Below are 11,737 nucleotides of genomic sequence, written 5' to 3' on the forward strand. Positions count from 1 at the left end.
TAAAATTTTTGACAAACTTTCTGCTATAGAATAGATTTCTATAAATAGAAATAGATATTTCTGCTGCTATATTTTCTGTCGCAAATATAAATTTAATGGACTTTCAACTGGTTGCTGCGTTCCAAGTAGAAAAAATTGCAGAGCGCTTATTCGTTCCATATGCAAAATGTTCGACGAAACTTTCAGCGGACTGCTGTCTCAACTAAAATAAGCAGATATTCTATAAGTAAACTTCTACTTTCTGTCCGAAGTAGATTAATCAGCGGAAAGTTTATACATATAACCGACTACTGTCCCACAACTAAAACAGCAGAATATTTTCCGAACTGCTGTCCGAAGTAGATTGAAAATAAATTTCACATTTTTCTATACTCCTCAAAAAAAAGAAGAATGAAAACCACATTTTTCCTTCTATACTTATATATTTGAAAGGGAAAACATTTCGGTAAAAGACTAGGTATATGTGCCCTCTGAATTTGCACAAAACACGCCAGGGGAAACGGTTGGAAGTTTGACTGTAGATATATATATATATATATATATATTGTGTTATTGTGCCCGAGTAAAACAGAGTGAGAATGCTCTTTATAGGATGACTCGACAGTTCTAGCCGAGTGCTCACCGCCGATCGCCACAAGTATATAGGTCCAACTGCGGCAAAAGATACTTTGTGTATCTTATATACTGCTCCACAAAATATGACAAGCACTCTCATTATTTTCAATTTAAACCCATCAGTGACTCTCAGACAAAATTTTTAACATCGTGGTATATACTAATCAAAAAATAGATTCAAATAATTTATTGTAAATAATTATCTTTTAGATGATCATCATCAAAAGCAAAAGATATAAAGATGTAATATGACATGTTTATCACATTGCATTTACCTTTTTTTTCCGGTATTTTTCACTATATATGCGACTTATTCTCAAGAATGAATCCTCTTGTGGATTTCGAGCATTGGGAGGCGGGTTAAGGAAAGCCGTAGGAGTGACTCCCCCATAGGCATGCATATACCCATAAGGGTACAGGATCTAGGGTTTTGCGCGGCAGGGGTTGGCCTCGTGTTCCCCTTTGGAGGGGATGAGAATCGAATGTGGTGGGAGATAGGTCTACTGGTGGCGGTTCAGGCCATCGCGCGAGAGGCAGCAAACTTGGGAGGGAGCGTGAACCAAACAGAGAGTTGCCAGACGAGTTTGTGCTGAGGCACAGCGAGTAACTCTCTCAAAACGTATAAATTCTCCAATCGTGATTATTTTTCAAATTTCTTTTAAATTCAAACAAGAATTCAAAAAAAAAAAAAAAAAAAAAAAGTGACAATAATTATCCATAAGTGTGCGAGATTTAGTGATTTTTTCGTAAAACAAAAAAAAAAAAAAAAGATCGAAAGAATAAAGTTAGTGCACCTGCCACAGTGATCTTGTGGCGCCACTCACATGTTGCATGCGTGCCGACAATCCATCATGGTCGCGGACGGGGGGCAACTCTGATTGGTTCTCCGCGGTCACGTGGTATGCTAATTGGGCACTGGTGGGCGGGAACCGGTTGGCTTGCAAAAGTGTATATATGAGAAAGGTTACTAAAAAAACAGAAAAAGAATTCTAGGTAAAAAGTTACCCCACTAAAAAAAAAGGGGTTGTAAAAGAAGAACGATGGACCCTAGTGCAGTGCAGTGCGTTCTGTGAATTATGTGAAAGTGCGCGTTTAATATTTCAAAAATTTACTTCTGTATATCAATTAAGTGAAAAAAAAAAATGAGTTCGTTTCTAATGAATCCAGCTGGTGGATACCATCAGCAGCATCAACAGCCATCCCATCATTTGGGACCAGATCCAAAATTCCCACCCAGCGAAGAATACAGTCAAAATAATTACATTCCATCGGCTGGTGCTGATTTTTTTAGCGGTGGTCATCATTTAAATCATCCACAATCACATCAGCTGCAATATGGCTATCATCAGCATCATCATCAGGCAGCGTCAACGCCCTATGGTGCTTCATCAGCTGTTCAATTAAATGGTGGCTACGCTGGCTATGGTGGTTACTATCCCCATCATCCACATCACCAGGTGCACGCCGTTCATCATCCAAGTTTGCATCCTCATCATCATGCCGTCGGTGCTCTTGCAATGCCACCCGAGGCACAACAACCACCACTCACGTGTCCACCAACAATGCATAATCCACAGCAACAACCACCAGTATCAACTGTTTTGGGAAGTACGCCTTTATCTCCGTCCATTATGACAAATCATGTTAGACAATCTGAAAGTATTCAACTTCCATCACAGCACGATGGTAATGTTTGTAGTCCGGCGGGCTCTGGTTCATTGCATAGGGATAATTCACCGGATTTACCACAGCAGCATATGCAAGGAAATCAGCAACATCATACGGATGAGGGTTCCGATCAGGAAGACGGCGATGATGATCAAATCATGGACGGATCGCCTGGAATGATGGAGGATGATGATGAGGAAGACGATGGAAATCGTGTTGTCTATGCATGGATGAAAAAGATTCATGTCGCTGGTGTTGGTAAGTAAATATATGAGAATGCATATATTTTTAAAATGATTTTTATTCAAACGGAAAATAAATTCTGACTAATAATTTAGATTTGCAGAATTAGGTATATATGCATACCTAAAATTGGTATAGTATTTTCTTTTTAGAAAAGTTTGTATTAAATTTAAAAATTGTTTATTTAACCAACAGACAGAAAAAGATTCGATAAAAAAGCGTTTCTTTTATTCATGCCATTTGTGGAATAAAAAATAAATTAAAAATAATGATAAATATTATAGTTCCGTGTAAAGGGTGCGAGAATATTGAATCAGATATACGATTCCAAAAGTATATCAATTACAACCATCATTAAAGTGACCCTTTACTATTATTATGATTTTTTTATATATATATATTCGACTAATGACCTCTCCGATATATAATGACTACAATTTTCTTTAATGGTCTTATAATTTCTGTTGAATGTCCCCATATCAACAATAAATAGCATATTTTGTGGATTATTTATGTTATTTTGAATACTCCAAAACATTAATTAAATATAGCTTCATATATACAATTTTTGATATATCTTAAAACAAAATGTTCCACAAAAAAAAAATTATTTTTATCTCCTAAAAGTCCGACGGATTAATATCATTTTATTATTTTTTTTTTTTTTCACGATTATTATGGAGAAACAGATTCTGTTTTTATACATATCTATAAAATTAATGAGATGGGAATATAAATATACGTGTACAAATAAAAGGGAATCAGTATTAACTATTGTGTCTGACCCAAAGCAAAATGTATACATATATTCTATATGTGATAAATAGGCCCATCCATTATTAACAGGTTGCACACCGCATTAAATTCGACAACGGATATCCATCTCCATTTGATTTGGTGGAAATAGAAAAAAAAAAAAAAAGACTTATGAGGTGCAATTTATCGTATAAGCACCTTGTTGTCACCTGTGTGGACCCACATTAGGTGTTACTTTTCAAAAATATAAATCTGTTACGTCTAATATATCAAACACTTCTAATGTTCACATTATGTTTTCAAAACACTCATTTTTTTTTTTTCTTTTGACAATATTATTATCACAAATATTTCCATATAAGTTCTTTTACAATTTTATTTATTTTCTACTAAATTTACCTACGATATCTAAAAATATATTGTATTATTATTATTATTTTTTAAAAATTATTTTTATTGTTATTAGTATTATTATTATTATTATTATTTATTAATTCATCATAATAACTTTTATGTAAAATTAATTTAAAATACAAATTTTTATAATTTTGTTTCTTTTGTTTATAGAAATAAAATAGTATATGGCTGTGAAAAAAAAATATTGCTGTTATTTTTGAAAATTTAAAAAATAAAAATCAATTGTCCTCATAGTCTTGTTATAAATTTGTTTTTCATCTATTATATAGCCATTGTGAAAATAAATATGAGCGTGAATTTCAGTTTTTCCCAAAAATTGAGATAAGGCCTCGACAAATCCCAATTCGCGCCACGTGTTCTATAACAATGAATATAAAACTCACAGGCTGGGAGGTTTTGAAAAAAAAAACGATTTTTTGCCGTGTAACACTCCTCGGAATTGGCTGTCTCGATCGGCTTTGCAGCTTCCCCTATATATATATATATTGAGTCCCTCTTTTGACTATATGTATATGAAAAACTGCTGCTCATTCTAACTTGCAACTATTGCCTGCGATCTAGGCTATATAAGCAACTGGCAAACTTAAACTAGACAGGAGCAGGCTTATTATATACATATATTGTATATATATATATATATATATGTATACGAACAACAAAGTATCGTCGGTCTTTTTGATGCTAAATATATTTTAGAAATACAACTAAAATAACTGGAATAAACTTTGAAAATAATGTCAAAATTGAAAGAATTTAATGTAAATTAGAATTAATTGAAAATTAATATTTTGATAGGAAAAATTTGGTTATTAATTTAGACACAGTAATGTTTCTATACTAATATTTTGAGAAATAACTAATTATTAGTTTAATTCACTTTTAGGTTATGTTAGAATAGTACGATTTGATTTTCTAATACATATTTTTCTATATTGATGATCCGTGCTGCAAAAAAATACTAAATATTCTAACCATAGTTGTATATACTTTGTAAAACCTTACGGATTTTAAATCCATATAAGCTTTCAGCCTATCCGAAAGGAGAATATTGATACGATTTGGTTTTCTAAAGAAACACTTTTTTAACACTGATAATCGTCCTTATTTTCTATCAATGATTTGCTGCATTTGATATTTGGCAATCCTTACAGATTTTAAATCCGTAAGTTTTCAGCCTATCCGAAAAGAGAATATTGTTACGATAATTGGTATTCTAAAAAACAATTTTTTGTACCTACCATGATAATCGTCCTTATGATCCTCTTGCTGCATTTGGAACTTTTCAATCCTATTACGGATTTTAAATCTATATAAGTTTTTAGCCTATCCGAAAAGAGAATATTGTTACGAATTGGTTTTCTAAAATAAATTTTTCTATATATTGATGACTGTCTTGCTAAATTGGATGTAGATTTTACAACCGGTTGTATCCCATTAAATGTTGACAACCATATAGTTGTTCAATCCTTACGAATTTTAAATCCATAAGTTTTCAGCCTATCCGACGATAATATTTTGTTACGATTTAGTTTTCTAAAGAAACACTTTTTATACATACACTGATAATCGTCCTTATTTTCTATCAATTATCCCCTTGCTGCATTTAGTACTTTGCAATCCTTACAGATTTCAAATCCATATAATTTTTTAGCCTATCCAAAATGATAATATATTGATACGATTTGGTTTTCTAAAGAAACACTTTTTATATACATACACTGATAATCGTCCTTATTTTCTATCAATGATCCTCTTGCTGCATTTGGTCACATCCTGCTGCATCTGAAACAGAAAAAAAAATGTTTTCAAAATCTGCTCTTCATTAAAATTTTTCTTAAAGTCACATTAAAATTCTAGTCATCAGAATTAGTAATTCAGAGACAATTAAAAAAAATTGTGTTATACCAAAAAATTGGTTTGCTAACGCAAATTGTATTTTATTTCTATTTTAAAAATTTTGCCGGACACTGAAGTTATCTTAATATACAGAATGAAAGATGTAGTAGCTTAGCTTTGATTACGGATTTGCGGTTGGTCTCTTGAATCTTGGTTTGAGGCTGTACACGTAGCTTTTAGACTCTGGTATGCATGGCCGTCGCGTCTGTTGTCGGACGCGCACCACAATCTCCCCTTCGAATATGTATATACATATATATGTTTGAATGCTGGACTCACAGACTTTGAGAGACCATCAGAAGGGGCCAAACATCATGGTCAGATTGGAATGGAATGTGCTCGCACTGATTCCTCTATATACTATTCCGACTTCAAAATTTCCTTACAGAATTGTTTTTAGCTGAGACCACCAACAATCATCTTTTTCTTCTTTCTTTCTTCAGTCAAAGCTAAAACAAAAACCCACTAGATTGGCATTCAACGATTGACATATATCGATATCACCTGAAGCTAGAGAAACCATAATTTGTGTTTCGTGACTACGAGTTTTTTTTTATAATAAATTAGAGACAAACCGTGAATAGACAATATTTTTTGTCGCTGATGATGCACAGAATGTCATTTATGATTGACATTTTTATTTTTCTCTTGTAACCTAATTGTCATCTGCAACCAGTTACTATAATTTTGTTACAAATTGATAATTTTTCAAATGCGTTATAAATAAAAATTGAAATCCAAATTGTTCATAGAATGGAAAAATAAAATAGATATACGAGACACAAGATTCATTTTAAAATTTACATTTTTGAATTCTTTTTTTGATATGGCAAATTTAGAATCTCTGTTTAGATAAATCGGAAATGATTGGTCATCAGAATCGAATTCCAGTTTTTGTATGGATAGAATATAAAATATTTTTGATGATATCGGTTTCACTTTTATTGTTTACTAACGGTAATCGTCAGTGATGAGGATGGATGAGTGACCGATACTTGTTCTGTATATTCATCTTGTTATCTTGTTCGATACTCGCTGTCACACTAACATACACACACACCATAACTATGAGTCACGAGGACCCACCAAGATCGTTTTATTTTCAAATAAAGAACCAAAAACAAGCACGACTACTTTATTCAAGAACACGGGGAAGAATCTATCGCGATATTAGTCCAGTTCAGTAGCCTTATTCTCAGTCAAATTTTTGACACTTTATCGATACGCCTTTCGGCTACTATACATATATATTTTAAATTTTCAGCCTCAGCTGCTGCTGATTAAAAACACTCCCATGTGACAGCCGATCCTTTTTAAACCGAGTTTAAGACTAATTAAAGAATGGAATTTTTTCATATAAGGCCAAAACAACTTCCTCCTTTTATAATTAATGGGATGTCAATTTACATGGAAATATTTACATAACTTTTAATTTATAAAAAATGAAAGTATAATTAGGTCTTTTTTTCCGAAAACTTTCGAAATTTTTTTTTTTTTTCTAAACAAATAAAAAATAATTTCCGTTCTCGATTTAGAATTATAGTTGACGAAGCAAAACTAAAATCATAGTTTCCTGCTTGAACCAGTTACATTGACCTGATTCAAATAGAAGAGAAGAGAATGCATGAGAAGTACTTTCAAGTCTTACATGTTGACGGACCATGAACTCTCATTTCTAAGAAATATTTTCAAATTTGCATATTAAAAAAATATATTTTTTTTTACTAACAGTTCAAATCGAAATAATTTTGTTTATTAAAAAGGTAATTAATTTTTTTCAAAGTTATATAAGACTCATTAGCTTCAGACTAATTATTAATACCATAGATATACGGGCTCCTTCCACTTGTACCTTGAATCGATATTAATTTGCATTTTCATTCGAGCAACGATAACATGTAACATACATCGATTTTATCTTATATGGTCAATGGTTGAATGAATTTTTAATAAAGTGACTCTTTTTAAATAAAAAAAAATATATATATATATACAGTAACAATGCATTTAGATGTGATGATAAATGTACATTAGCAAAATGTAAATATATTTCTACTCTTGTGAAATGTGAGAGCATGTGATAAACTCATAAAGGAAATAGTTTTTTAAACTTCATGGAAAAAAAAGTTATTAATATTTATACCATACTCAACTTAAGTACTCTTTTAATTAGTAATTTAAAAGATTACATTTTATGTTTTAAAAATGATAATAAAAACATTCTTCTGGAACAGAAAAATTTACTAGAATTTGTAATCCCACCGCTGTCACCAATTCTAAAATTATACTCGATTTCTTTTGGTATTAAGAACAATATTTTAATTTTTCTTGGCATTTTACTAGAATTTGTATAATCCCACCGCTGTCACTAATATTAAAATTACTCGATTTCTTTTTGGTATATTAAGAGTAATATTGTCATTTTTATTGGCGTTTTACTAGAATTTGTAATCCCACCGCTGTCACCAATAGTCAAATTACTCGATTTCTTTTTGGTATATTAAGAGTAATATTGTCATTTTTATTGGCGTTTTACTAGAATTTGTAATCCCACCGCTGTCACCAATAGTCAAATTACTCGATTTCTTTTGGTATTAAGAACAATATTGTCTTTTTTGTTGGCATTTTACTAGAAATTGGATAATCCCACCGCTGTCACCAATATTAAAATTACTCGATTTCTTTTGGTATTAAGAGCGATATTTTAATTTTTCTTGGCATTTTACTAGAATTTGTAATCCCACCGCTGTCACCAATAGTCAAATTACTCGATTTCTTTTGGTATGAAGAGCAATATTGTCATTTTCATTGGCATTTTACTAGAATTTGTATAATCCCACCGCTGTCACCAATATTAAAATTACTCAATTTCTTTTAGTATTAAGACCAATATTGTCTCTTTGTTGGCGTTTTACTAAAATTTGTAATCCCACCGCTGTCACCAATTCTGAAATTACTCGATTTCTTTTGGTATTAAAAGCGATATTGTCATTTTTATTGTCATTTTACTAGAATTTGTATAATCCCACCGCTGTCACCAATATTAAAATTACTCGATTTCTTTTTGGTATTAAAAGCAATTCATTTCTGTTACAGCCAATGGATCTTATCAACCAGGAATGGAGCCAAAACGTCAAAGAACAGCTTACACAAGGCATCAAATACTCGAATTAGAAAAAGAATTTCACTTTAATCGTTATTTAACAAGGCGGCGACGAATTGAAATTGCACATACACTTGTATTATCCGAGAGGCAAATAAAAATTTGGTTTCAAAATCGACGAATGAAATGGAAAAAGGACAATAAATTACCAAATACAAAGAATGTACGAAGAAAAAATACAAATGGTCAATCGCAACCGGCAAAAAATAAAACAACAAATCCAAGAGGTAAAGCGGCAAGTGGAAATAATAATAGTTCACGTAAAAATAATAATAATTCACCATCAAGTGGAATGGAGAATAGTTTAGATGGTAGTATTGGTCTTGATATGAGCGATGTACATGGCGTTAATTCTGGACTTACACATCCACATGGTCCACATAGTGGTTTTCAAGGTCATCCATTGGCCCACCTACAAGCACAGCTGAGTCATCATCATATAGGTGGAATGATGGACGGTTCTGGTGGTCCAATGGTACATATGAATTCTGGAAGTATAAGTCCATTGGCACCGGCAACAAGTCCTCCTGGATTATCAACGCCAGTTCCACCGCCAATTATAAAATCTGATTATGGACTCACAGCACTGTAACATCGACCCCAACAATATGGAATCGGTGAAATTATCGACAATTTACAACAGGTCGTTATTTACTGATGTTTTTTATTGAAAAAAAAAAATGTTGAGTTGTCAGTTGTTAAATTTTGAGTTCTTGAGTATATATATATATATATGGGATACCGCGATAGCACCGAGTGGTACAATTTTTTCTGAAAAACAAAAATAGGAAAAAAGGTAAAGAGAACTATATATTATATTGCCTTTTTTGTGTAAATATGTGACTATTTATATTCAACAATTTTTCTTAGAGGAATAGTGCGCGTGATATATAGTGATTTTTATGATTATGTTTAGTTTTTCAAATAATTCTGGTATTTTTTTGTTGGTTTAAAAAACAGGATTGGTGGATACGATAATTTTCCATTATTGCAAAAAATTGTCTCTATTTGAAATAAATAATTTCTCAAAAACCTCTGCAATCATAGAAAAAATTTTTTTTACCTAAAACAGCGAAAGATTTTACTAGATTAGCTAAACATTTAACTGAAACAAGTAAAACTTTTGATACTATATATAGTGAAATGTTTCACTGTTCCAGGTAAATTTTATATATTTCATTTGGAAAATAATATTTGTTTTGAAAAAATTGTTTCTGTTAATATGTATTTTAATATATGACGCGCTCTGAAGAAAGGGACCATAGAAATTTTTATTGAATATTTTGAATGTAATGTAGAGTTAAATATATCAATAATTTTTGGTTGATATATTTTCACTTCAAAATTTTATAACCTTATTATTTTTTGCTTCTAAGTTCCCTTTATTCAGGGCGCATCACATTATAATTTATGTATACATTAATTCTATATTTATAATTTATTTATAGCATGATTTCATTTTAATAATCAATTTTTTTTAATATTTTAAGAAGAAAATGCGAAACCAATCCTAGTATTTCAAAAAAAAAGTTCACAAACTAAAAATTCACATATAGCCACCATTACTTGTTCATTAATATTAATTGAAGATTCCTGAATGTTTTGCTCAAAGTAAAATATGATATATTTTTAGTTAATGGGTCCTTCTTTTTGAAAATTATTTCATAATTCTTATTAATTTTGATTTTTTTTCAAGCTGTCTTATTAAAAACAATTTTTAAGACATTTTTTAAACAGGTTTAAAAAAAAAAAAATTTTAACATTTTTTTTAAACATTTATTTTAAATATTTTTTTAAAACATCTTTTAAAATCTTATTTGAAAGAAAATTATTAGGTGTTTTTAAAATTAGAAATTAAATTCTTGTAGAAATCTGAATAATTGTTATACTTTAAGTAAGATATAATATTAAATACAAGATTAATGGGAATTTACTTGATAAATTATAATTATATATATACTTTAAAATATAAATTTAAAAAGAAAAACGACAATTTCAGGAGGAATGACCCACCTGTATAGGTATATAAATATATATATCTCAAGACAAACTTGTGAGGATAAATTTTAGATTTTTAAAGCATGTGCCCTGTGACTATATGATCTATTACGTTTTATGTATAATTATGTAAATATATATTAATTAAGAATTTGTAAATATATTTGTAAAGAGATCCTTAAAATACGTGTACCATTTTTTTTTTTTTTTGTTTATGAAATTATATCCTGAGTGTATAATTGAAAAATATTTTTGTTGCGCACCTAAACGGTAAAAATTTATTATAAAATTCAAATTATTTCAAATACAAATTATTATATATTAAAAAGGGATTTTTTATTTCTTTTTTATTCTTAACAGATTCTATATATAAAATATGTTTTTTTTCTTCAAAGAAAAACTAAAATATCAAAAATTGAAGAAATTCTTTTTAAGAAAATAATGAATTTTATAAGCAGGGGAATCCCATTTCTATTTCTAAAGAGCATGCGCATTAATGTCGTCCTTAATGCGCATATGCTTACGTAATGTTAAAAAAAAAATCTCCCTTTTTATGAATTGAATTAATTATTTCCAGATTTTCATTTAAAAATGTAAAACTAATTTTTAAAATAACAATATTTGATGACAATTTTAAATTATATATATACCATCGTTAAAAAAAAGACATTGTACATAAAATGTAATTTCAAAAATAGTTTCTCTATTTTTATGGAATGAATGTATAGCAGAATGACCAATACCGTTTAGGAAAGATTATATAGACATTATATTATATTATATATATTAGCATTTTACTTACATAAGCGAGTAGAAATCAAACGATTTTGCGATACACACACACACACACACACAGAATCGCTGTGACGATATACCAAAACAATATTAAAATATACGCTAAGTATCCCGTGAATCGAAATTATAAATAATATGCGAATGTATTCGCGTAAATTACATAATAGATCAGTATTCTAAATCGAT

The 11,737-nt window shown here is 30.1% G+C and overlaps 1 protein-coding gene across 1 annotated transcript; it reads left to right on the forward strand.

Moving 5' to 3' along the window:
- Positions 1-1,157: 1,157 nt before the first annotated feature.
- LOC127276922 (homeobox protein Hox-A4) lies at positions 1,158-10,512 on the forward strand. The gene is made up of 2 exons (XM_051297671.1): positions 1,158-2,541; positions 8,692-10,512. The coding sequence occupies exons 1-2, from the start codon at positions 1,758-1,760 to the stop codon at positions 9,348-9,350; spliced, it is 1,443 nt and encodes a 480-aa protein (XP_051153628.1). The 5' UTR covers positions 1,158-1,757; the 3' UTR covers positions 9,351-10,512.
- The last annotated feature ends 1,225 nt before the right edge of the window (positions 10,513-11,737 follow it).

Source organism: Leptopilina boulardi, unplaced genomic scaffold (assembly GCF_019393585.1).
Source record: "Leptopilina boulardi isolate dan_hultmark-lab unplaced genomic scaffold, ZJU_Lbou_2.1 LbouV2_155, whole genome shotgun sequence".
Taxonomy (NCBI): Eukaryota; Metazoa; Arthropoda; class Insecta; order Hymenoptera; family Figitidae; genus Leptopilina; species Leptopilina boulardi.